A 27,424-nucleotide genomic window follows, 5' to 3' on the forward strand; every position below is an offset into this window, starting at 1 on the left:
AGAGCTGGAATGGTTTAGCACTCAAGCAGGAGTAAAATCAGCAAGACTGTTTGGGGCAGGAATGATCCACCAGTAGTAAAATCAGCTAAACTGTTTGGGTCTAGAACGGTCCAGAAGGAGGCGGAGGCGGAGGCGAAGCAATTAAACCATTCGTAAACACAATGTACAGTAGACAGCTAAAAAAAAAAACCAGCAACAAGTTTATAATAAAGCCTGAAAGTATTCTTACTAAGCCAACTTTTTTTAAGATTCTCTGATCTTGCTACATTTTTTGAACAAAAATATTTATCATTTAAGGGAAAAAGAAGATTTCACAATTCACATAGACATTAACTTTGGACCATTATCCGGCATGCCCATACCAGCAGCTAGTTCGGCATCAAGTTGCGTGTGCGGTGCAGGTCCTAACATAATCTTCAAACTGCTCAAATGAAAATAATATTGAGTAAATATACAAACAATGATCATGCTTAGGGATGTCAATTTAATGCTTAAAACAACAAAGGAGATAAAAAAGGGAAAGAAAGGTAGGGAGGGAGTAGGGGGAACTGAGAAGTCAAATGCTTAATACTCTTATAGCTGCTAAGCACCCCCCATGAGCATTGTAATGCTGTCACAAATTCACAGCCTATCATATTCAAAAATTAACATGTTTAACTAAAATCACCTTTTTAATACTACCTCCATTTTTTATTATGTGCAACAGAGGGTATTATTTGTGAGACATAAAATATTCCTTTGTTGCACATAATAAGAAACGGAGGTAGTAGTTGCCCATAGTACTCTCTCTTGTTCATTTATTCAAAATGGGGGCACCATGCAAAATTGAAACATAATTTATTTCCAATTCACAATATATGATGGCTTTTTTTAACTGTCTTTGGACTATTATTGAACAATTGCATCACAATATAAAAAAGGAAAAAGGGAAACAATTGAGAACTCAGGAACTTGCAACACAATTGCTCAAGATAGTCGAAATCTGGGGATCATCTACACAATCCAGCAGGGTAACAGCTAGGAAAAATAAGATGAAATATATAACCGTTGGATATTAAAACAATATAAACTAACTTTCACCAATGGAGTTCATCTGCAATTCTGCATCTAACAATCAATTTATGATAGGAGGAGATTGCTTCTTAATTTATTTTTTCCAGAACTGGTTTATCTTTCTTTCATTGATCATCCTTGCTGACAGCCCCAAGAAAGGTTTGTCCAAAGCTGCAATTCATCCTCCAGTCTAAAGGTAAAGCTTTTTCCTAACACCCTTCCAGTTGAGCGTAATAGCATTAGGCCACGGAAGACTACCACATCTGCTGTGCCCATAAACAACATCCCCTTTTTTTGGGGTCAGCATGATTTTGTAACTAGAATCACTGACAGAAAATAGTTGTTTTAACTTGCTACAAATTGTTCCATTTTTTATGGCTGAACAAAAAACCAACAAAATTGCTCAAGATGTGCATAAAATTCTTTAATAAGAGCCTATGATAGGCTAGAACAAGATAATTTTTCAATTGAGTATTGCTGTATTTGTTTCATTTATCAGTAGAATATACTTCCTCCGTTTTCTTAAACTTGCAACACAGACTTTAGACACGCAATTCTAGGAGATGATTAGTGAAAGTAAACAAATTATTATATCAAAATAATTTTAATACCGCGAATAGAGAAGGGTCAGGTACTATGCGTAAAAATCTATTAAAAAAAAGGTACTATCAGTAAAAATTATTTTGATTAATTTTATTTGTTTATAATCTCAACCTCAAATTGCGTGTCACTGTGTTGCAAGTAATTAAAAATAGAGGAAGTAATATTTAGTAACATACTGACACAATGTTGTTCTATTGTACAACAAAAAGCTTTGAGATTATACATGCCCAATTATGCTTCTTTTCTAAAAATTGATCATTATTATTCCTAGAGTGTCATTGATATCCAACAAAACACTTTGTCAGAAAGATAAAACTTTTGGCTTAATTTTTGTTAGAATGATAAAACTTTTGGCTTAATTGCTATTCTGAATAGAAGTTTAATCTGATAAACAAAAGGGAGTACTTTATTGAGTTCATAAACCAGGACACACAACACTCACCCTGAATAAGAATCTCAATTTGGCCCAAGTTGGCACAGAAGGGGAACACCAAAACTCTAGCATGCAACTGGGAACAACTACTAAAAACTTCATATTTTCTTTTTTCAAGTATTCTGGTTTTTTAAGCTGCTCATATCATGATTTGTGATTTCACGGTCAGAAGAAAAGTGACAGAAAAATCTGCACCTAATATCACTTGATTAGATTGCTCTCAAGCCCATTATCATCTATCCTTTCCATCCCTTATAAAAACCCGAACTTGAAACACTTGGTTTCTCACTTCAATTACTCTTCATGGATTATACACGAATGACACTTCAATCTCTCCCTCAAATGGGTTAAAAGCCTTACGGTAACACCAATCAACAAAAGGGTCTTGTACCATCCAGTCTTCATTCTACTATAAAATCTCTTACATTCAAAAGAAGGGCGAGACATTGTTCAATATAAACATATGACTATTAATAATCTCCAACTCTTGTTTCTTTCAAACAAATATTAATAAGACATAACAAAATTAACCATGGAATATCAGCATGCTTCAAGAAGCATAAACAAACTTGGTAGTTTTACATTGGAACCAACTATGATTATAAAAGGGTTCCAGGCAATAACCTAAATGACCAATGTTAGAAGACTGTTATATTGTCTCATTCTTCAAAATAGAATTCTATCTTGCACTTACTAGCATAATTATCCTGAACTATTTAACTTCAGTCCTGTATTAAACCATTGACAAAACTCAAATGCAATCATCATTTATTGACCAATTGCAGGCATTTGAACATATTTTTTTCACTAAAAACTAAAGCTTAAGCAAAGCCAACTCAAGAACCGTTTATTTCCTCAATAAACAAAACTGGCATCCATCAAATCAAATATTACAATTACTAATATCCTACATTTGGTATTTTGGTCAGTGATAAGCATTAAGCACAGCGCAATTCAACAAGGCTTCCACGTTACCCATGCTCCTAAATACTACTTTCTTCAAAGATACTCTCTAAAGGGCAATTAACCCCAAAACACCAAACTCGATACACTCACCCAAGTTATTGATGATAGCAAGCGAGGAATAAAAAAATCCAGGTCTGAATAACAAACGCAACAAATAGCCTAATCAATCTCAAGTACGAAACCAAACCATGCACCGAAACAACAGCACTGAAGGCGAAAAAATCACTCTACATCACTGCATCTTCAAGTAAAGTAATTCGATTTAGAATCTCATTCTTCCCTTACACACTAAAACCCCAGCCAACTTCACCCCATCAAAATTTCATCCCCAGCAATACAATTCCCAATTCTAATCCCTAACAATAAATTAATGAACAATTTCATACATCAAAATAAATAAAACACTCTAAAAAATAGATAAACTAACCCACTAACAAATTTATATTTCCCAATAAAACATAAACTAAGACGAACAAAAATAAATAAATATCAAAATCATAATTAAGAAATTGAGCAAATACAAACCGTTTCTTATGACGTTTGGACTTGAAGTGTTCATCCCTAACAGCAACATTGGAGAAGTAACGATCACAATGAAGGCAATAATACTGACCCATACCAGGTAAATCTTCATCAAGCGGCAATGGCTTTCGATTTTCATCAGGTTTCAGGAGATCATTGTAGACAATATCGTCGCCTTTAACTTCAAATTTGGAACGTCGATGAGTTTTGTGCGAGTATCTTCTCTTCCTGACGCTTCTGTGCGGGCACTTTCCTCCCATTTTCTCTCTCCTCGAGACTTCAACAATAACCAAATTGCTTGTTGTTGGTGCTGCGAAGTTGCAACAATGGAGATTTTTGGGTTGTTTTGCTGGGAAAGAGAAACCCTAGAATTAGGGTTTACCGAAAGGGAGGTAAGGCGACGAATTGATTTGGGGATATATGGTTGGCTTGGGTTGGAATAGGATTTGAGGTTAGGGTACAGAAGAATGCTCGAATTGTGGCCCAATGCTTTTGGGGCTATTTTTTTGACCTCCTTAGCCCAATGTAAATGAGGCAATCTTAAAACCGAGATTGAACTTTTCGAGTTTGTCCCACCCGATTCACTGTTGGTGAGTTTCCAAACAAGAGTATTCTGTATTCGACAAGGCTCGAACTTGACACCTCCCTTACGCTCTGTTTGGATAGCAAAGAAGGAAGGAAAGAAAGGGGAGGGAAGAAGGAGGAAGAGAAGGGAAAAAAAAGGAAGGGGGAGGTGAACTCCATTTTCCCTCCAAATATCTCCAGGGATTATGTTTATTAAAGAGAGAGGGAAAATGGAACCCTCCCTCTCCTTCCCCTTCCTTCCCCCAATTCTTTATTCAAACAAGAGAATTTATCCCCTCCCTTTCTCTTATGTTCTTTTCCTTTCATTTCTTAATATCCAAACAAAGTGTTAAGCAATATCAAGCTGCTTACCACTTAAGTCAACTCTTGTTGGTAAACCAAGATTGAATTGAAATCGAAAAATATGAACAAAAAATGTTTAAAATTAGACTTAGTTCATTTCCCTAAAATAAGATGTCCAAGTCTAAATTTTCTAAAGTATGATCTTGTTTTTTCTAATCAAATGTGGTCTGAATTAAGTATGATCCTACAATCTGGATCGCGATTCTAACGGTTTTATATTACTACATTTGTCTTATAAAGTTGAATACATTTATCACCTTTATATACTCAATCTCAATGCATTAAAGGTTATTTGGTTGTAATAATTTACAAAAGAGCAACACTATTTATACAAATACTTTCTTTGTGAGACATGTTTATCATGTGTTGAATTTGATTGTAAAACATGGTTCATATTTGATAAAGAGTTTGAATTCTCGTATTCGTAGTGCCATTAGATATGTGAGGAGCTATCCTTTAAGAGTAAACTTATTTGCACAGCACACTCTGTTGTGCTTGTGAAAATTTCTTATAAAGTCTCTGTTTGTCTTGATGTATCAACTAGATGGTATTCTATATATCTCATCTCATGCTTAAATCTACTTTGAAATTTGATAAGGATTTTAATATATTCAAGGAAGATAACCCTGATTTTACAAGTAAGAAACTTAAGGATGGAGTTTCAACAAAATATAATTGGGTAAATGTTAAAGTGTTGGCTTTGTGTTCAAAGCAATTTGATGAGTCTACAAAGAAAATGTTGGGAAGCTTGTTGTCTCTTCAAACATGCATTTTCATGAGATTTTGGAGTGTTGAATTCTTTGATAGATGAATAGGAGAGCTCTTCAAATATAGATATTTTGTGTTTAAGGAAATTACGTGAATAGGATTAGAAACAAAGCTAAAAACAATAGAAATATTATGTCAGAGTTTTACGTCTTTAGGTTGTCTGGGTATTAGAAAATAGATCGATAGTTATAGACAAAGAAGCAAAAACAGATAGAAAACAACCGAAAGCGCAATGCGACACACATAGATGCATCGTAACATGCTAGAATTGGCATACCACTCTGGAATTGGCATGGCATGTTGCAATTAGCGTGTCACGACAAATGTGACGTGTAGTGGCACTTTTCCTTTCTTTTTTTTAATCGTCAATTTTAACCCCGAACTCAAAGGCAATTAATATTCCGTTGGAAATCAAGTCTACTTTCAAACCCAATTAAAATCAAATCTATATCATTTTTTCTAGATTCTAAGATATGTCCCAATAGTGAAAGGGTGTCGGGTTTGGACTAAGTTTAGTATTTTGTTCATATCTCATTCATTTAAAATCGGAATTGGACGTATGATACATAATTGGAAAGCTAATTTTAAAGGATATCCAACTATGTAGGATTTGCATTATGAATCGCAAAATCATAATTGTTCGGTTTTAGGCTGCAGCTAGTAGAAAGGGAAATCGGGCTAAGGTTTGTGGATTTTGGGCTAAAAATAGTGTTTGGGCTATTGAAATGACTAAAGTGTCGTAAGAATGATAGAGAAATAGTATAAAAGGACTATTTAAGTAATTCTTCAATACATTATGCGAACCGGACAAATTTAAGCACTGAATTGAAGGATGTTTAGTCAACGAGCTTTATTTGGGAAGGTATAGTTATGTGTCTATAGAGGTATTATTACTATTAATCGTATCTCTATTTAAGGGGAGTTTGTGAGTCCCCCCCCCCCTGAATAGACCTTACTACCTGTAGGGAATAATTTCAAGCTTTTAAAATCCCACTAGCTTGAACCCCACTGTGATCATACACTAAAGTACGGTGGCGTCCAAAAGGGAAGAAGATAGAGCAAAAGAGTCGCCAACAAGTTTTTAAGGAACTTGTAAACCGTTCATAGAATGAAGGTTACACCCCTTAACGATTCAAGAGATCGTCAACTCCATAAGGTCATGAACCAAATAAGGGTTCGGGGATGATGGAACAAATCCAACCTAAAAAAGATTGAATCTGCCCTAATAATAGGCCTCTACTTTATCTGCTCGTATTCATGTGCGCTTTCTGACTAACATACAATCAATAGGATTAACCCTAAACCTGTTTAATCTATGTTGGTTGAATATTAATGCACAAACAAACTATTATTGGCGATCACTTGAATTATAATCATATTAACCCTAAACAAGATTATTAATTATCTTATTAAGCGCGATTACAAGTACCAAAATTCCCTTTAAACATGCAATAAAGGTGTGATCAAGCAATAAATATCAAGCAACATAATAAATAATCATAACAATAATTATAATCGTTATCAAAATAATAATAATACTAATAATAATAATAATAATAATAATAATAATAATAATATTCATAATCATCATAAATTATAACAATTATAATCATAATCATGTTCATGTTAATATTAAAGCATAGTAAAAGCAAGATCCTAGGCATGATACTAAAAAGATTAATAACAAACCCTAGCATGTCACTAAGCAATAAAAATCAAATCTTTAACCCTAACATGATACTAACAATCATAAATATTAGGAAGAGAATAAAAGACATCATAGCAATCATATTTAATATTAAAAATAACCTAGACATGATACTAGGAATATCATAATAACAATGTAAACATGAATTCTACATCATAATATCAATAAATCAATAAAGTACTTACTTTGATGCCTCGTATCTCTTTCTAATAACTAAATACACGCGTTAGTAACTTCAAGGAAAATAATAATCAAAGCAATTAAATTAAATAATTGAAAGAGAGATTTGGGACCAAACCCTCAGAAATTAAAACCTTTCACGTCTAGGGCGAAGGCAACTTCGAATATGGCTAGGTGTTTCTTGATCTTGTGAATGCGGAATTTTGTATGAAAACAAAGTAAGAAAGAATTGAAAGAAAGATGAATGAATCAGAGAATGCTAAAGAATTAATGATTGTTGATGAAAGCTTGTGAATGAAGAGAATTGGTGAGAATTGGTGAATAAAAACGAAGTTTTTGATACGATATTTATAGAGAAAATCAGCCAAAAAAGATAATTTAACAAAACAGAGTCTGACGCTCAGGAAACAGAGTTGGCGCCAACCCTGGCTAGCTGGCGCCAGACACCAATGGCTAGCGCCAGGCGCCAATGGCTAGCGCCAGGCGCCAATGGCTAGCGCCAGGCGCCAATGGCTAGCGCCTGGCGCCAAGCCTGGTTCCAGGCGCCAAGGCCTGGGGTTGGACGCCAAGCTTGATTTCAACGCGTTTTCGAAAATCTGATAAATTTCCCGTACTGGAGGATAAAATAATATAATTTATTCGAAAATGCTATTTGATTTTGATTAAAACTCTGAAAAGTCAACAAAGTCAACTTATCAATGCTAATTGAATTAGGAATGAAAAGAACCTTCTAGAAGATTCTAGAAGACTAAAACCATTCCTAATTGCATTAGGAATGATAAATCATATTAGGTCCTCCCCTAGATCATTGGGCCGCACATAAAGCTCAATCCGGGCCCAGTTTAGTAAATTGGCCATAACTTCCTCAATATTCATCGGAATTGGGCTTATAATATATCATTGGAAAGGTCTTTGCAAGCCCCATCCAACTACACCATTATTGGACCCATATCATAGACCAACCAAACTGGATTGGCTGTTTTCTTAAAATAAAGTTTTCAAAAACAGAAAGAAGAGAAAAGAAATAAAAAACTTTCCGCAACACTAGACCTTTCCACACTTTCACTTCATTCGATTATGATTCGACGCGAAAGGTACTCATCACTGGGTTTGGTTTTGGGGAGACACAAATGGGTGTCTACAGAAGCCCCCACTTTGACTGAGTTTGGAGAAACGCAAGTTTCGAAAACAAAAGTCAAAGTAGCGATAGGGACGGAGAATGATTCAGAATGTTCTGCGATCCTAAATCACTCTTGTATAGCCGATACCGGTAAAACTAGCGTTAGTTAAACAAATAAAAGAGTTAAGAAACGCGTATCTTCCACCGTCGAGCACACGTCTCTGAAAGTAACCGATTGTTTTGATGACCTCCTGCAAGCTAGAGAATGTCATCCCGCTTGAAAACCGCTACGCCTGTAACTGCTTCCAAATTAGAAGATTGCTTCGCCTGAAACTATCCTCTCTGCAATGATAGTACTCCACATCCTAGGGAACACTATCGAAGATTATTTCTCTTGAAACAATCCTCATCCGCCTTGATAATATTCCACATCCTAGGGAATACTATCGAAGATTATTTTGCTTAAAATAATCCTCAGCCGCATTGATAATATTCCACATCCTAGGGAATACTATCGAAGATTATTTCTCTTGAAATAATCCTCATGCTGTTCGTGACAACTCTCCGCAAGCTAGGGAACGCTGTCGAAGATATCTTCTCTTGAAGTCATCCTCTTTTGATGCGATAATTTTCCAAAGGAAATTACCGAAGATCCACGCTCGTCGATCTTTAAAAGTTCGCCTGAACTTTGCTTCCGCTATGCCTGTACGTCGGCGCTCTTTTTCTTTGAACCTGTATGTCGGTGCCCTTTGCTCTTGAACCTATATGTCGGTGCCCTTTGCTAATGAGCCAATGCTTAGGTGCTTTAAGCTAAGTGAGACGATCTCTTATCAGGTCGATCACTTTATGTAATCAAGTCGATTACTTAAATCATGTCAAATTGCTTAGAGGGGCTAACTGGCGTACCAAGGAACCCAAAACATGTTGTAGAAGGCTAGCACAACCTCAACAAGTGGCTGCGTGCTTTGGCGTCGCTGAAAAACCATCAGCGCCAGCTATTTGGCGTTAGCGCCAGGCGCTGATATTGGCGCCAGGCGCCAAGCCCAACTTGTGACGCCAATGCCTAGGGACTGGCGCCAGCACGGGATTCTCTTTAAATGCCCGTTTTCGCTTCATTTCTTTGCTCTGTTTGTCGCGAAAACTGCTCGAGGAAACCGAAAGCTTCAATTGCTCATTGCTTGCTCGTTTTTCAACCGAATTCGCTCAAATTTGTTGCAAATCAAAGCTCTTCTCATCTATTTTCCCGATCTATGTAAGTTTTTCTCAAACTCACATCAGTTTTTATGAATTCTTGGCATGAATATTCACGAATTTCATGAAAATTCGAATTCTATGATGCTCAATTTGCTTTGTTTGTCAAGTTTTATGCCATGAAATTGCTTGTTTATGTTTATATATTGCCTTGGGAGTAATTTGAGACTTGTTTGACTCAATTTGGTGAAGAAATGAGCAATATGCCATTGTTGGACCTCTTAAGGTCGTGAAGAACAATGTGGCTTGTTCTTGACATTTTTGCTAGCAATTCTTGTTCAATTTGTCACAATAATCACTATAGTGTTGCAAGAAATTGTTTGATTGCTTGAAAAAATGTTGTCATGCTCAATTTGAATTTACTCTGTTTTAGTACTACGTACTCTGTTTTTGCGAACATAGTATCATGCGGCTAGGCGAACCTTAGATACTATAGAACCTTAATTTATGATGATTCTGCACAATGTAGCATGGCTAGACAACGAGGCTCGGGTTCACGGTCTCGAAACACTAGGCGAGAGCATGAGCCCGTGGAGGACGACGCCACGCCGTCCACTTCGCTTGGTCGGCTTCCGGAGTGGGACGAGCAGACTCTGTTCTTTGCCCCTGTCCACCACATTTCTGAGAGGGTGAGACGGGGTACCGAGCCCGGGAGGACACGGCATCACGGCTCTGGCTGTGACGGTCTAGGCGACTTATACAGGATGCACATCGTCAGGGACCTTGAGACGAGACTCCTATGGGAGTCTTGCGGGCTAGTTACTCTGTTTGAGACCTCCGAGGCTATGGTCGCCTCCAGCGGGGGTCATCACGTGGTGCGCGCTTTGGTGGAGTTCTTCTGGGACACCACCAACACCTTCCATTTTCCCTGGGGCGAGATGATGGTCACCCCTACAGACTTCAGTCTCATCACAGGACTGGAGTTCACTTCTGTGCCACTGTCGTTCGACGGTGGGATCGACGTCTTTTCTTCAAAGGTCGAGGAGTTGTTGGGGCCGATTGCCATTCGGGCCCAAGCTGAGGTCGAGACGACTTAGTTCAGTGCTAGAGGGATTCGCCGCTCGACGCTGGCAGCGACTCTTGATGACGATGCGACCACCCGAGAGCAGCGGGTGCGCATCTTTGTGCTGATGTTGTTGTCAGGGACATTCTCCCCTGACAAGGGTAGTAGGGCATTGCTTTACTACCTCCCTGCTGTCCGTGATCTCCAGCGGATCGGGACTTATGACTGGGCCAGCTTGGCCTATGCTGATTTTGTTCGTGCGCTGAGGGACTCGTGTCGTCATCGGTCCTTTAGGACGAACGTTGCTTTGTCTGCTTTTTGGAAGGTCGTAGAGGTAAACATTATTCCCTATAAAGTTTAGCCCTACATATTAGTTAGCATTTATTCACACTTCTAACTCTTTGTAGATCTGGTTCTACGAGTACTTTCCTTCTATTGCGCCGGCGAGACCATCGCCGAGGGGATTTCCGGTGAGCGCCTCTTGGGGCGGCCACCACTTGGACATGTCTACTGCACGTGTCCGGAGCTGGATCATCTCGGTATGACTCTTAATGTTTATCTTGCTCTTCTGCGGTGCTTTAGATATATTCTTGCCTGATTGATGCTTTTTATAGGGACCTGAGGTGGTATACCGACCATGGGGCGGTTGGACAGTCCCTGGATTAGCCGCACAGTACTCTGCTGAGCGTCGCTATTTTCTGGGGACCTATGGAGCGGTCGCGTACTTAGGAGAGAGAGTCGCTAGACAACACTCTTCTGATGTCTTCGTCGTTCCTGCTCCCCCGCCACGTCACATGTTCGACGAGGCACGGTTGTCGAGCATGGCTGAGGGAGCTGGTACCCTTTGGCGGTCCCATGTGATCCTCGGGCGGTGTTACGTTGAGGAGCTACTACCTTTATTAGCTCCAGCCCCTGTACCGGCTGAGGATGTGAGGGTAAGATTGTAAGCTTTTTATTTTTCGCTAAGTAGCCCCCAAGTAATACTTTACTGATTTTTTCTGTTTTATCAGGATGGTTCTGCTGAGTTCGTGCCGCCCCGTATGTCCATTCACTACCAGGGGATATACGGGCCGATCGAGGAGATGATTTCTCCGGCTCCCGAGGGCGAGCGCTTCGTAGAGCAGTCGATTCCTCGCCACCAGACTAGTGTAAGCCTAGTTTTAATTCAGAATTTTTGTGTTCATTTATCATGCATTTTCACTGACTTATTTTTCTGACAGTTTTCACGCGAGGTGGTTTCGGTTATGGCACGATGCATAGATGCCTTCCGAAGCCAGCTCGTCCGGATGAGGAACGCGGCCACCTGTCGTCGGGATGACGTTGTCCGAGAGGTAACCTTTCTTCACTCATTATTTCTGCATTATGGCTTCAGTTTTACCTTGTTTCTGATTTAATTCTTTTTGCAGGGCCAGCCTATCGCTTCTCACACCCGTACGAGACCTGAGGGGCGGAGAGATCCGGTGAGGTCTAGCTCGAGACGTCGTCGTACTTCGTCAGGGGGTAGAGGCGGTCGCTCTGAGGCTGCTCGAGCCGACGTTGCTGAGGGCTCGGGATCTTCTTCTGAGGGTGCTCCTGCTGCACCGGTAGGAGAGGTGTAGACACCCATTTGTGTCTCCCCAAAACCAAACCCAGTGATGAGTGCCTTTCACGTCGAATCATAATCGAATGAAACGAAAGTGTGGAAAGGTCTAGTGTTGCGGAAAGTTTTATTTCTTTTCTCTTCTCCCTGTTTTTGAAAACTTTATTTTAAGAAAACAGCCAATCCAGTTTGGTTGGTCCATGATATGGGTCCAATAGTGGTGTAGTTGGATGGGGCTTGCAAAGACCTTTCCAACGATATATTATAAGCCCAATTCCGATGAATATTGAGGAAGTTATGGCCAATTTACTAAACTGGGTCCGGTTTGAGCTTTATGTACGGCCCAATGATCTAGGGGAGGGCCTAATATAATTTATCATTCCTAATGCAATTAGGAATGGTTTTAGTCTTCTAGAACATTCTAGAAGGTTCTCATCATTCCTAATTCAATTAGGACTTTTCAGAGTTTTAATCAAGATCAAATAGCATTTTCGATTGGAATTATATTATTTTATCTTCCAGTACGGTAAATTTATCAGATTTTCGAAAACGCGTTGAAAACCAGTTTGGCATCCAACCCCAGGCCTTGGCGCCTGGAACCAGGCTTGGCGCCAGACGCTAACCATTGGCGCCTGGCGCTAGCCACTGGTGCTGGCGCCAATTAGCCAGGGCTGGCGCCAAGGTTGTTTTTCGATCTTCAGACACTGTTTTGTTAAATTATCTTTTTTGGCTGATTTTCTCTATAAATATCGTATTAAAAACTCCGTTTTCATTCACGAATTCTCATCAACAATTAGTTTTAATTAGCTTTGATCAACTCTCTTCATTCACAAGTTTTCATTCACCAATTCTCACGAATATTCACCTACAATCAGTTTTCATTCGCAATCATTAATTCTCTAATTCTCTCTTAATCATTCATCTCTTTCTTTCATCTTTTTCTTTTAAACTTTGTTTTCACATACAAAATTCCGCATTCGCAAGATCTAGAAACACCTAGCCATATTCGAAGTTGCCTTCGCCTTAGACGTGAAAGGTTTTAATTTCTGAGGGTTTGGTCCCAAATCTCTCTTTCAATTATTTAATTTAATTGCTTTGATTATTATTTTCCTTGAAGTTACTAACGCGTGTATTTTTTTTATTAGAAAGAGGTACGAGGCATCCAAGTAAGTACTTTAATGGTTTTAATTGATTTTATGATGTAGATATCATGTTTATATTGTTATTATGATTCCTAGTATCATGTCTAGGATATTTTAATATTAAATATGATTGTTGTGATGCTTCCTATGTTCTTCCTAATATTAATTCATGTTAGTATCATGTTAGGGCTAAAGATTTGATTTTTATTGCTTAGTGACATGCTAGGGTTTGTTATTAATCTTGTTAGTATCATGCCTAGGATCTTGCTATTTTTATTATGCTTTAATATTAACATGAACATGATTATGATTATAATTGTTATAATTTATGATGATTGTGAATATTATTGTTATTATTATTTTCATGATGATTATTATAATTATTATAATTCATGTTTATTCATGATGTTGATTATTTATTATGTTGCTTGATATTTATGTTATTGCTTGATCACCTTTATTGCATGTTAAAGGGAATTGGTATTTGCAACCACACTTAATAAGATAATTAATAATTTTGTTTAGGGTTAATTGTGATTATAATTCCAGTGATCGCCAATAATAGTTTATCTGTGCATTAATATTCAACCAACATAGATTAAACAGGTTTAGGTTAATCCTATTGATTGCATGTTAATCAGAAAGCGCACATGAATACGAGCAGAATAAAGTAGAGGCCTATTATTAGGGCAGGTTCAATCTCTTTTAGGTTGGATTTGTACCTTCATCCCCGAACCCTTATTTGGTTCATGACCTTATGGAGTTGACGATCTCTTGGATCGTTAAGGGGTGTAACCTTCACCTCGTGAACGGTTTACAAGTTCCTAAAAAACTTGTTGGCAACTCTTTTGCTCTATCTTCTTCCCTTTTGGACGCCACCGTACTTTAGTGTATGATCACAGTGGGGTTCAAGCTAGTGGGATTTTAAAGGCTTGAAATTATTCCCTACAAGAGGCTACCTCGGCTTTCAGAGGTGGTGGGATGTACGAGGTCGGCTCGTCATCGCAGCAGCCTCCGCGGTCTCAGCCTCAGGTTGATCCTGGCTGGATTGGTCCTATCTTGAGTCTTCCTCCTCCTACGAAGACTGGAGCTGGTGCTGAAGCTGGAGCTGGTGGAGAGGTGACTCCTCGTACGGCGCAGTTTTATGGCATGATGGGCCTACGTCCTACGGCGCCGTAGTCTGTTTCTGTATATATATATTTTATTTTGACTTTTTATAGAACTTTGCCTTTGACTCATTATTTAGACACATTTTGTATTTTTATGTTATCGTAAATTTATTTGATTGTTTATTATTATGTGTATGTTAGTGTGTGCAATAGAAGTGTGATAACAATTTTTGCGCAAAAATTCCGTCATTTTTATTATTGATGGAGGATATTATCCGACTCTCTCCCCCAAAAAGAAAAAATAAAAAGGAAGAGAAACGAAAAAAAGCCGGTTTTTTGGAATTTAAAATAAAGTCCAAAAAAAGGAAATATAAATTAAAAATAATTGCTATATTTAATTAATTAAGAAAAAAGATAGAAAAGATGGTTAGGAATAGTAAACGGAGCCATAAAGTCATTAACCGACTCGAGTTTAATATCAAAAACGCAAACTGAGCACGCGCGGCTGTCATGGTGACTTGGCGCCAGCTGGCGCCACACTATGGCGAGTGGCGCCAGGCGCTACACTTAGCGTGTGGCGCCAATCTCGGGGGTCTGATGCCAATTGACGCTGACTCCGTGTTTCGGTCTGATTAAAACTCTTCGCAATTTGTGCATAAATAGCCCCCTGCTCAGCCGATTCTTCTCATATTTCCAGCGAAAAAATTTATTCTCTTCTTTAGAAAAAATAATAATCATGTCTTTAGCCACTAAAACTTTCACCCAATACACTCATGAATGGTGTCGATCTCTTAATGCTAGAGACAAAAAGGAATTAGATTTATTTCACTTGGGGGGAATTTATGGCATCAAAGGGGTAGATCTAGACCTAGACTTTATACATACCGCTTTAGAATTTTGGAATATTGATAAGCATTGTTTCAGAATAGGGTATGATGAGATTAGCCCTTTGCCAGAGGAATTTGGTGCTATCTTAGGCTTCCCTGCAATAGACCTGGTAGTAATCCCTAGAGTAGATGCATACTACTATAAGGATTTCGAGCGCTTCTTTAATTTAAAGGGAAGGGATTTATCAAAAATAGTAGATGGCAATATAGTTAATTTGAAAGAATTCGCACGCTATTATTTTGATAAACCTCTTTCTGAATCCTTTCATATCCCTACCTTATAAAAAGTAGAAAGTTGTTCTTATGAATAGTGCACGGACTTTTATACCCTTTAAAATGTTATTTTACCTTTGTACCCCTATTTACCCTTGAAAATGTGTTTTACCTTTGTACCTCTATTTGTAATTTTGTACTCCAATCCAACTTCAAATTGTTCTGACTCGTCTACATTCCCTTACACATTTGAGCTTTCTCCTCCTCCTCTCCATGACTCCATCTCTTGAAAGCTTTTAACTTTCTCTCTCCACACTATCTTTGCCATTTCCAAGTACTAAATTCCACATCTTTGTTCACCACCTTCCCAAAAATTCCAAATCAAATTGTGGCCAAAAAAAGTTGACAATACCTATATATAGCGGAAAGGGAATAAATAAGGAGGACCTTTTCGCGGTCGATGGTCTGGAAACGGGAATGCTGAGGAAGGGGGCCTCGAGAAGGGAGAGGGAAGAGGGGGAGGCGATGGAAGAAGGCGGCCGGATTTTCTGGGAGCAAAGTCCATAGATTTAAAACAGGATTATCATTAAGTTAAGAACATTCTACTATGGATTTTGAACTTCATAACCTGTAATGATAGGATCACACTGGAATTCTATTTAAGATCATTATTTTAGCATATGAGCAATTCATCAGTGTAAAATAAGATTAATTTCATAATTTAGTCTAGATTTGAATTTAGTCACTATACACTATACAGGATCAGACTTCTTAAGTCTAAGAACTCATTGGTTAGACTAGACTTGATAGGTGGATATAGGTTGCTTTAGTAAAATATATGTACATATCATGTACGGTTGGGCATAAGAGTGTGAAGGAATTGGTTGTTTCGGTTTCATCTAGAAGGATTGTACTTTTAATAAATTAGAGATGAACTCATTGATTAATATTGTTAGCCTCTATGGTGGATTAGGAATTGGTCGTTTTCAGTTTCATCATTGATGATTCTTTTTCTATTTCGTATTGTACCACCATAATTAAGTAATGCTAATATCACACTGCGAAAATAAACAAACAACAATTCTAACATTTGTTCCTTTTCTGCATGATCATTGAAAAACCTAATAGTTTTGATTCTACTGTAACTCTACATAGTATTCCATTTAAAAGAATCACCATATACACAAATAATAATAAAGATAGATTTTTTTCAATATACGAGATATTTCACACGTAACATTCAACTTAGAACGACTACAAACAAACAATGCCTAAGCAATAGAAATATATTCCTTTACCGATCTTTTATTCCTCCATGTAAAGTGCAAACACAAGACAAGTGAAATTAAGTTACAAAGGCTAGCCATTTCGCGCGCAACGCGCGCGTTAGCTGCCCTAGTATATAGAAGAAGGGCGTTTTTATTTTGCATGCTCAATCAATTTTTTCTTAGTAGTGGTAAAAATAATGAGGGTCAATCAATTATCACCACTATACTAGAACAAATTGAATCAGGGAGGGATCCAATGCCATTAATAGTTGGAGAGACCATGATTAGTCTCGATGAATTGAAAAGGGACCCAAAAGCGCCTTTTCGCGGTTCTCCAATTTTATTACAGGTAGAAAAATAACATTTTTAATTACATAAATCAAAAAATATATTTTTGTATTGTAATAATAATTTTATTTGCATTGCAATTTTTTACAGATGTGGCTAATGGAGAGGCTAGGATTAATTAGCCCTCCGGATGACATCGAAAAATATACTCCCAATTGCTTCGTGAGAAGAAAGAAGCGCATCCCTAAGATTGGGCGCCATGGGTGGAGAAAAGTATTTGAATCACGTGATTTTGCTATCAAGTGGGTCATCCCATGGTGGAAAATAGAAAGGATGGTTGGTGTTAACAAGCAACCTTTCTGCCGTCTTCCAAGCTTGTCTCGCGTAACATATTATTATCCCTGCAGGGTGAAGAGACAATACGGCTTACTTCAAAATATTCCTTCCGGGGATCTTCGTCCTCCCTATGAGTACCCTGTATCTCAAGAAGTAGATAGATTCGACGCTTACTGGAGCGCTAGACCTTTATGGGAAGTGATTACCCAAAAGGTTCCCCCTTCTTTACCTAATGATGTAAAGAAGTGGTTGCTGAAGAAATCTTCGATTGATCAGGGTAGAACCGATATGAAGAATCGTCTAGGTGACAGGGTGACACCTGCCAAAGAACGCTTAGGTGAAAGAATTGAATTCAAAACACCTACAATGCCTAGGAAGAAAAATACTACTAGAGACAAAGGAAAAAGGAAAGCTAACACCACAGACAAAAAGGCTTGGGTGGAAAAGAAGCATGGAGTGCTAGCTAAAGGGGAGACAATCTATTCCAGAATTGAATGTAGGTCCTCTAAAGGATGCCTACTAGCTAAAGTGATGGATGAAGAGGAGGAAGCAGAAAAGAATTGGAAGAGAGCTAAAAAGGAAAAGAAAGATTAAAAGCATTGCTTAGCTTTAGATTTATTAGACTTAGATTGTTTTTTTTTTTTTTTTAAAGTCAATTTATTTCAGCCTTATTTAAATTCCATCAATAATGTAATTTTATTTTATTAATGAAATTTCAGCTTTATTAAATTGTTACTTTAAATTTATTTTATTAAAGCAATGAAAATCGAAAAAAATTAATTTTCCAGAAGTTCTTTGAGTACGGAAGTCGAAAATTTTCCGAAAAACACCGAAATTTGCCCGGATTTTATTTCCAAATTGGCGCCAGTAATTGGGGTTTGGCGCCAACTATTGAGGTCTGGCGCCAGGCGCCAATTCCATTGGCTGGCGCTGATGACCTCTGGCTGGCGCCAGGCTCTGCTCCGCGACGCCAATAATTTGCCAATTTTCTGTTGAATTCTGGAATGCGGAGATGTCGAAAAATAAAGTGGCCGCACCCGTAAAGGGTTGCTTGCGTATCCTTTCCTAAGGAATCAGGCCGAACGTAGCTCTCTTGAGTATCCTACTCAAGTAATTATGGGTAGTATTTTTTAAGTTGGTCAAGATTGGTCATGTTTGAGAATTCATTGCCATCCATATCAGTTAGTTTTGCTGCACCACCTGACAGGATTGTTTTGACAATGTAGGGGCCAGACCAGTTAGGTCTAAATTTTCCCCTTGGGTCTAAAACATTTTTCCTTAGTGCTTTTAATACCAAATCCCCTATTTTGATATTTCTTGTCTTGACCTTCTTATTAAAATGTCTAGCCATACGAGTTTGATAACACTGAGTATGATGTAGAGCTTCTAGTCGTTTTTCGTCGAGTAGAATCAATTCTTCATATCTTGCCCTAGTCCATTCAACTTCATCGAGTTTACTCTCTAGCGCAATGCGTAGGGATGGTATTTCTAGTTCGACAGGTTGTACGACATCCATTCCATATACCAAGGAAAATGGCGTATTTCCCGTTGATGTACGGATTGACGTGCGATAACCCTACAATGCGAAGTGGAGCTTGTCAGGCCAATCCTTATAATTTTCTGTCATTTTCTCGATGATAGTCTTTAGATTCTTATTAGCTGCCTCGACTGCTTCGTTTGCTTGAGGTCTATAAGGGGACGAATGATGATGTTGGATGCCATATTTTTGTAGCAATTCTTCACATTCGGCTTGAAAGTGAGTTCCATTGTCACTTATCATTTCATGTGGGACTCCATATCGACAAATAATATTTCTCTCGATAAAGAGTGCTACATGTTTTGCAGTGAGTTTAGCGTATGATTGCGCTTCGACCCACTTTGTAAAGTAATCAATTGCTACTAGAATAAATTCGTGGCCTCCTGTCCCTGGGGGGGAGTGATTTTGCCAATTATGTCAATTCCCCATGTAGAGAATGGCCATGGCGATGTGTAGGTGTAGAGCAAAGATGGAGGGACATGTTGTAAATTGGCGTAAATTTGACACTTAAGGCATCTTTTTACGTATTGATGGCAATACTTATTCATTGTAGTCCAATAATATCCTTCTCGCATTATTTTCTGGACTAACATTTTGCCATTTACATGAGTGCCACAGATTCCTTCGTGAACTATTCTCATTATTCTTTGTGCATCCACCTTTCCTACACATAGGAGAGCTCGACCTTTAGGTACCCTTTTATGTAGCTCGTTGTCTATGAGTACATATTGAGAAGCCAAAAGTCTCAGTGCTCGCTTTGCTCTTTTGTCAGCATGAGGAGGGTATTCTCCATTGGTGACATAGTTGAGTATGTCTGTGTACCATGGTTCTTCTTCTTCTTCTTCGTCTTGGACTAAGTCGTCGTCTTCTATAGCCTGGATATACGCTGGTTTATGCCTTTTTTCGATAGTTAGAGGCATTTGCTCTATTTCCGTGGGAATCCTAACCATTGAGGCTAATCTCGCCAAGGCATCAGCAAATTGGTTTTCTTCTCTAGGTAGATATGTGTATTCTACCTTCTCTAACTGATCGGTAAGAGTTTCCAGATAGGTTTGGTAAGGGGCTAGGCTTTTGCTCCTTACTTTCCACCTTTTAGATATCTGATTGATGATCAAAGAAGAGTCTCCGAATATCCTTAAATTCTTTACTCCCAATGCCAGGGCTGTTTCAAGGCCTACCACGCATGCTTCATATTCAGCAGCGTTGTTGGTAACGTCGAAATCAAGCTTTATTGAGATTGGAACGTGCTCTTCTTTAGGTGATACTAGTAGCACTCCGACGCCACATCCCTTTTGGTTTGAGGCTCCATCGAAATACAAGGTCCAAGTATCATCTTCAGTAACCATCAAATCTTCATATGGAAATTCATTGTCCTGTATCGGTGTCGAGTCTTCTATTGGAAAATCTGCCAGAAAGTCTGACACCACGGATCCTTTAATAGCTTTTTGTGGCATAAACCGTACATCAAACTGGGCTAGATTGACTATCCATCTTGAAATACGTCCATTGAGTGTTGATTTCTCGAACAGATACTTGAGTGGATCCAATCGGGAGACTACGAAAACGGTATGTACCAACATGTAATGTCTCAACTTAGTTGTGATGGCCCATACCAAGGCGAGGCCCAATTTCTCGAGCGGTGTATAGCGTGTTTCGTATTCGAGCATCTTTTTACTTAGGTAATAGATTGCGTTCTCTTTGCCTTCTACCTCTTGTGCTAGCATGACTCCCATTGTCTCTTTGGTAACCGTCAAGTATAACCTAAGAGGTATTCCGGGAAGTGCTGGCGCTAATACGGGAGGATTTGCGAGATAGGCTTTGATCTTGTCAAAGGCTTTTTGACACTCGTCATCCCATATTACTGGTACATTCTTCTTGAGCTTCTTGAAGATTGGTTCACATATCGTTGTCAGTTTTGATATGAACCTACTTATGTATTGCAACCGGCCAATAAATCCTCGAATCTGTTTCTCAGTCTTGGGCGGTGGCATCGACATGATTGCTTTAATCTTGGTTGGATCTACCTCTATTCCTCTAGAGCTTATGACGTATCCCAAGAGCTTGCCCGAGGTGACTCCAAAAGCACATTTTGATGGATTCAACCTCATATTATATTTTCTTAGCCTTTCGAAAAATTTCCTTAAGGCTACTTGATGGCTTGGACGGTCCTTTGATTTCACAATCATGTCGTTGACATATACTTCGACTTCTTTATGCATCATGTCATGGAGTAAGGCAGTTGTTGCACGTTGGTAAGTAGCACCCGCATTTTTCAACCCAAATGGCATTATCGTGTAGCAGTAAGTGCCCCATGGTGTGATAAAGGTCGTTTTCTCCATGTCTTCTTCTGCCATGAGAATCTGATTGTACCCTGCGTATCCATCCATGAATGAGAGAAGCGCGTGATTTGCCGTGTTGTCTACCAGAATATCGATGTGTGGCAAAGGGAAGTCGTCCTTTGGACTTGCCTTATTTAGATCTCGATAGTCGACACACATCCTTACCCTTCCGTCTTTCTTTGGATCTGGGACGACGTTGGCGACCCATTCGGGGTATTTGGATACCTTGATGAAACCTGCAGTTATTTGTTTTTGAACTTCTTCTTTTATTTTAAGTGCTACGTCGGGTTTCATTCGACGCAACTTTTGTTTTACAGGTTTCATTCCTGGGATTAGTGGTATAGTGTGTTGAGCTATTTCTCTGTTAATGCCTGGCATATCTTCATATGACCAAGCAAATACATCGATAAATTCTTTAAGTAAGTTAATTAAATCGGTTCTTTCTTGTTTATTCAATGTTAGTCCGATTTTAACTTCTCTTTTATGAGTTGAATCATTCGAGATGTCAACTGTTTCAGTTTCTTCGATTACTGGTGTTTTCTTTTCGAGTGTTTCCATTGCTTTAATAATTTCTTTGTCTTTTTCATCGTTAGCTAAGCAATGCTCGTCATCTTGGGTTAAGGGAGAACACAAGAAGTAGGGAGAATGAGAAATATTATTATACTCTGAGATCATTACATCAAAGAGTGATATGTCCTCAGGGACTGGATCACTAACTATCCTAGGAGAAGAAATAGGAAAGGGAGGTGTTATTGCTAAAGACTTAGAAGACTCTAAAGGGAAAGACTCTGACTCGGACTCTGACTCAGACGACTCTTCGAACATCGGCCCTTGCCCTGTCGTGATTGATATCTTCCTTCCACTTGGAGTAGTCACTTTGATAGTCTTGCGCCACCCTTGTAGTGATCCTTCGGCTGGAGTAATTAGCTTTGAGGGGTCGAAGTTTTCGCTTTGTAGGACTGTTTGAATGAGCGAGGAGTTATCTTCTTCATAAGTTGGCTCATTCTTTTCTCGCCCAAATAGTAATCCCATGACGTTGAAGTCAAAGCATGGGGGTGCTTTCTCCTTATGGACGGGAGTTGAGATTTCATCAGTGAAGTAGCAATCCAAGAAAATCTCGAATCCTGGTTGTCGTATGCCATTTACAACAAATGGCTCGGGAAATTCATGGCATGGATAGTCCTCTCCTTCTTTTATGAACTGACCATTAAGCGTAAGAGGGTACTGATCCATTGGAATTGCTTTCTTTTGAATGCGAGCGTCTCTACGTGCTTTCAACTTGTCCTGGGGTCGCTTGAGATCTTTCCGAGTCGGTTCGAAACCAAGTTAGAAAGTATCTAGCTTAGGGAGGCCAGGTGACTCCAGCGATTTTGCTATCCCCTTCTTCTTTTCTAGGGTCATCCCAGGGAAGTGTCCTTGTTTCTTCAGCATGGTGTTGACGATCATGTTGGAATGGGGGTCATGGCAAAGAGATGTCCTTTCATCCTCCTGGATTAAGGAGACTTCTTCGTTAAAGACCCATAGGTCTTCATCATCTTCGTCGTGCTCCACATTGATGATTGGATTCTCTATGGATTTGATTCTCATCGGCGAAGCATCAATAGTGATTGGAATTCCTCCAACTATGGCTTTCACTTGTTGGTGGAGAGATGAAGGGACGGCCTTTAGATCATGAAGCCAAGGGCGTCCCAACAACAAGTTGAATGAGGCTTTGATGTCTACTACTTGAAAAGTAGTAGCATGTTCTATTGCTCCTGCCGTCACATTTAGGGTTATTTTTCCAAGAGCTTGACGGCGAGTATTATCGTAGGCTCTTATTCCTTGTGTGGACGGAGTTAAATCTTCATCCCTTATGCCGAGCATCCTCGCAGTTCTAAGTGGACAGACATTGATAGCTGATCCGTTGTCTACAAGAGTCATGGGAACATTCATCCTTTTGCAGACTACCGTGAGGTTTAATGCCTTGTAGTGTTTGTCACCTTCTGGGGGTAAATCTTTGTCAAAGAAGGTGATTAGATTAATCGGACTAGGAAGGTCACTTGTGAGGAAGTTAGCTAGTCCTTCAGGAGTAGTGTCAGAATCTATCCCGATTTTATCCAAGGCATTCATTACAGCCAACCTATGTTCTCGAGATGTTGCCAGGAGCTTCCACACATTCATCTCAACTTTTGTCTTCTTAAACTGTTTAACAATGTCGTTGTCTTCGATGATAGGTATGGGAACTTGTTGTACGGTAGGCATAGGTTGTGTTGAAACGGGAGGTTGCATCCTCCCGGATCTTGTGAGGACGTCTATTGATGAATCTTCTTCAGCCCAAATGTCGTCTGTGGTGTATGATACAGAAGGTGAAGGTCCTACTATGTCCTTTAGGTAGACATCTTTTTCATCACTGTCCCACACTCCATTAACGGTTATATCCTCTTCTTGTTGAACTTGGACTAATTTCTTTTCATCAATCATTTTCTGTACCAAATCCTTGAATTTGAAACAGTTTTCTATGGTGTGCCCCCCTGATTGATGGTACTGACAGTAATATCTATCTGTCCTTTTTAATGACTCAAATGGTCTCGGTTCGAGAGGTTTGACCTCGCCACTCTCGGAGAGCATTTTGAACATTTGCGCATATGGGATCCCAATTGGAGTGTAAATTCTATTGCTCTTCTTGGGTTTTTCAGTGACTTGTAAGGGAAAATATTTTGCCTCATAAGTCGTCCTCACTGGTGTGAATTCTCTTTTAGGTTCTTCTTTCGGAAGTGGAAGCTCATCATATTTCCTGTGGAGTTCGTTCATAACTTTGAGAGCTTCACGTAATAGTTGCGATGCCTCCTTCATAGACAGTGTGAGCAATTGTATGTCTTCCTTATTTGCCGGTTCTGGAAGGTTATCTTTGACATTGAAAAAGATCTCCTCTTCTATTTCTTCGATGGGCTTAATGAGAGATGAGGGGTCAACCTCGTTTTCTTCATCGGAGATAGCCAAAGTATGAGCTAGAGGTGCATTGTCAATGCTTGGCTTCTTACTGGCAGGGGGCAACGGCAGTTTGTTATTGTCGATTAGGTCTTGGATAGCTTCCTTAAGCTTCCAACAGCTTTCAGTAGAATGGCCCCTACCTTGGTGATACTTGCAATGTGCGTTGGGGTTCCAGTTAACCGACCTCTTCTCAACTGGTGGATCCCCAAATGGTCCAATGGGAGTTATAAGACCTTTTGCATTTAGTCGATCAAATGCGGTGTCATAACTCATGCTAATAGGAGTGAAGTTCCTCCTAAATGGTTTCCTTTGTCCTTGGTTGTTCATGGCGAGGACTTCTCCTAGATTAAAGGTGCTAACGTTATTTGAGTGGGCGGTTTTGGAAGAAGAAGGATTGTCGTTCTTCTTTCCTTTCCAGCCACTGTTGGAGTTATTGTTGGCAGCTTTTGACTTAGCCAAGTCATCTTCAATATTGATCCCAATATCATAAACAGCCTTAAAGGTATGGAGGTTATTTTGATATTTAAGATGTTTGGAATATTTTTCTTGGAGATTCTTGATAAACAGTCTCACAGACTCTTTTTCACTTGGTACCTCGATCATTTTAGCTGAGGTTTCTCTCCACTTGTTAAAGAAAGAAGTGAAGCCTTCATTCTCTTTCTGTTTGAGGATTTCAAGTTCTCTATGGTCAGTCTCGACTTGAATGTTGCATTTGTACCTATCAACGAAGGCGTTTGCTATAGACTCCCAGGTAGAGGTCTTTTCTTTCTCGAGAGAAAAGAACCATTGTTGGCAAACGGTCTCGAGAGATAGTGAGAAAAGAGAAGGAAAGACCTTCTTATCAATACCCTTGATACTCATTATTGTTTCAAATGCTCTTAAGTGGAAGTAAGGGTTGTCAATTGCTCTGAATTTTGGGATGTCGTTGGCGTTGAACTTTTGCGGAAGAAGATCTTTATCCACCGAGACCCCTTGGGATGTGAGTTCTTGAAACTTGTAGTCACTGGACAACTTGCTTAGGCTCTCTTGCATGAGGTCCATTTGTTGTTGTTTCACGGGATCATCGATCCTAAGTGCGAGAAGCTTCAGTGTCTCGGTCACAGTAGCCAGTTGGTTCTTAAGATCATTGACTTCTTCTTGAGTTGCCATTATAACCCTTGCTTTCCTCTTGCGAGCTATAGGTTTGTCGAAAAGCTGGACTTGTACGAAGAGGTTATCTTTGATTAATCGTCCTTCCTTTCTTGACCACGCGCTGTAAATTAAACCGTTTTGCGTTTTAATTACTTGACTCGAATCAACTTGACTTTATGGTTTAAAAAAAAAGGGTGTATATTTTTGGCAAAAATAAGGTACATATTTTTAGGGAACTAAGTATTATTATTTATATTGGAGGATTAATATCCGACTTACCCCCCTAAAAAAAATGACGGAAAAAACGCGCACACAAGACTCTCTTAATCATGTTCAAAGCATGTGTATTGGTGTGTGCATTGAGTGTAAGTGACATGCTTGGACTCTTGTGTAAGACCATGGGACTTAGTGCCTAAACTCGATCATTGATTCAATTAAGCATTATTGTCAGCAAAATTAACCGAATTAAACAGAAGACTAATTAATTAGACTTTAGGTGACGACTCGACAAATAATCCGAACTGTCGGCCAAGCGATAGGACTGGCGTCACACTGTGGAGGTTGGCGCCAGACAACTTAGCTGTCGTCTGGCGCTACACACCATTGTGTGGCGCTACAGCTCATACTTTGGCGCCAATAGTGGAGCTTCGGTCTGGGACTGTTTTCGGTATTATTAGTCAACTGGGGTTAGCCTAAAGTCGTACTAGGTCAATTCCGATTGAAAAATTAGACTTTATTGACTCAAATTAAATAATTAATTAATTAATTAGGCAAAGTTCTTTAAGTCATTAATTTATTTATTCTCAACACAAATCAACAAACGGTTAAGAGAAACATAGAATATATATGCACAACAAATAATGCACAATTAGTCAAGTAGGCACAATATGATGCAATGCGTTCGCAACCTAACCATGGCTCTAGTTCTCTAAAGTTCGGGATATAGTTTAGTCAAAGAGGGTCCATGGTTAATTGTCCGGATGCACCGCGCGGAAGCCTAACCGTGAAGGGTTGGCGCGAGTGGATGGGACACCGCGAGCTTTAGAAAAACTCGCTTCCATGGTTTGGTGAATTCAACATCTCGGATGTACCCTTTGTTGCACGAAGCGTTCAATCGGGTAGATGGAGCATGAATTCCCAGAGGGTTATGTCCATATGTAGAACACATATGGGTTTCAGAAAAGTGAGAAAAAATTCAATCAGGAAGTAGGATCGAGCAAACAATACGAAAAACCGGTCGAAATTAGAACGCATATTTCTGGCTCGGTATTTGGGGAAATTGGCGCCAGCAATCAGAGACTGGCGCCAGCTTTTAACTGTAGCGCCTGGCGCCAATACTGGCGTCTGGCGCTACAACTAAAATACTGGCGCCAAGCTCTGGCCCCTGACGCTACTTCCCACATGCCTCAGCAACTTTCTGTGCTCGATAAAATTTTCCAGTTTCGCGCGGTGTTATTTCAGTCCTAGTTGTGAAAGATATTTCTCAAATTTCCTACGTGTAAAATCCTATGTTTTTGACTCATTACGGATGGTCTTTCCAATGAGATCCTTTTTATGCATATGACAATAATAATAATCAAAATTACGCACATGAAATACTTGGAACTTTTTGAGTCTCATCCACTCATTCTAAATCATTGCGGAAACAAATTCAGGAATTAAAATAGAAATCCTCCCCAGTGGAGTCGCCAAAAACTGTAGGGAATAATTTCAAGCTTTTAAAATCCCACTAGCTTGAACCCCACTGTGATCATACACTAAAGTACGGTGGCGTCCAAAAGGGAAGAAGATAGAGCAAAAGAGTCGCCAACAAGTTTTTAAGGAACTTGTAAACCGTTCATAGGATGAAGGTTACACCCCTTAACGATCCAAGAGATCGTCAACTCCATAAGGTCATGAACCAAATAAGGGTTCGGGGATGATGGTACAAATCCAACCTAAAAGAGATTGAATCTGCCCTAATAATAGGCCTCTACTTTATCTGCTCGTATTCATGTGCGCTTTCTGACTAACATACAATCAATAGGATTAACCCTAAACCTGTTTAATCTATGTTGGTTGAATATTAATGCACAAACAAACTATTATTGG

At 39.2% G+C, this 27,424-nt stretch overlaps 1 protein-coding gene across 1 annotated transcript; it reads right to left on the reverse strand.

The window, feature by feature from the left end:
* Positions 1 to 179: 179 nt before the first annotated feature.
* On the reverse strand, positions 180 to 3,985 carry LOC145623872 (uncharacterized). Its single transcript, XM_081676756.1, has 2 exons — positions 3,581 to 3,985; positions 180 to 421 (listed from the first exon to the last, which is right to left on the reverse strand). Exons 1-2 carry the CDS (start codon positions 3,835 to 3,837, stop codon positions 319 to 321), a joined length of 360 nt encoding a protein of 119 aa, XP_081532882.1. The 5' UTR covers positions 3,838 to 3,985; the 3' UTR covers positions 180 to 318.
* Between the last annotated feature and the right edge of the window lie 23,439 nt (positions 3,986 to 27,424).

The sequence above is a fragment of the Chenopodium album genome, chromosome 3 (assembly GCF_948465745.1).
Source record: "Chenopodium album chromosome 3, dcCheAlbu1.1, whole genome shotgun sequence".
In the NCBI taxonomy this organism is placed as follows: Eukaryota; Viridiplantae; Streptophyta; class Magnoliopsida; order Caryophyllales; family Amaranthaceae; genus Chenopodium; species Chenopodium album.

Excerpts from the sequence above, each read along its gene's own strand:
- LOC145623872 (XM_081676756.1), bottom strand. The coding sequence starts at position 3,837 with ATGGGAGGAAAGTGCCCGCACAGAAGCGTCAGGAAGAGAAGATACTCG. Across the intron at positions 422-3,580 it reads TCCAAACGTCATAAGAAACG|TTTGAAGATTATGTTAGGAC; the intron begins GTTTGTATTTGC and ends TCATTTGAGCAG.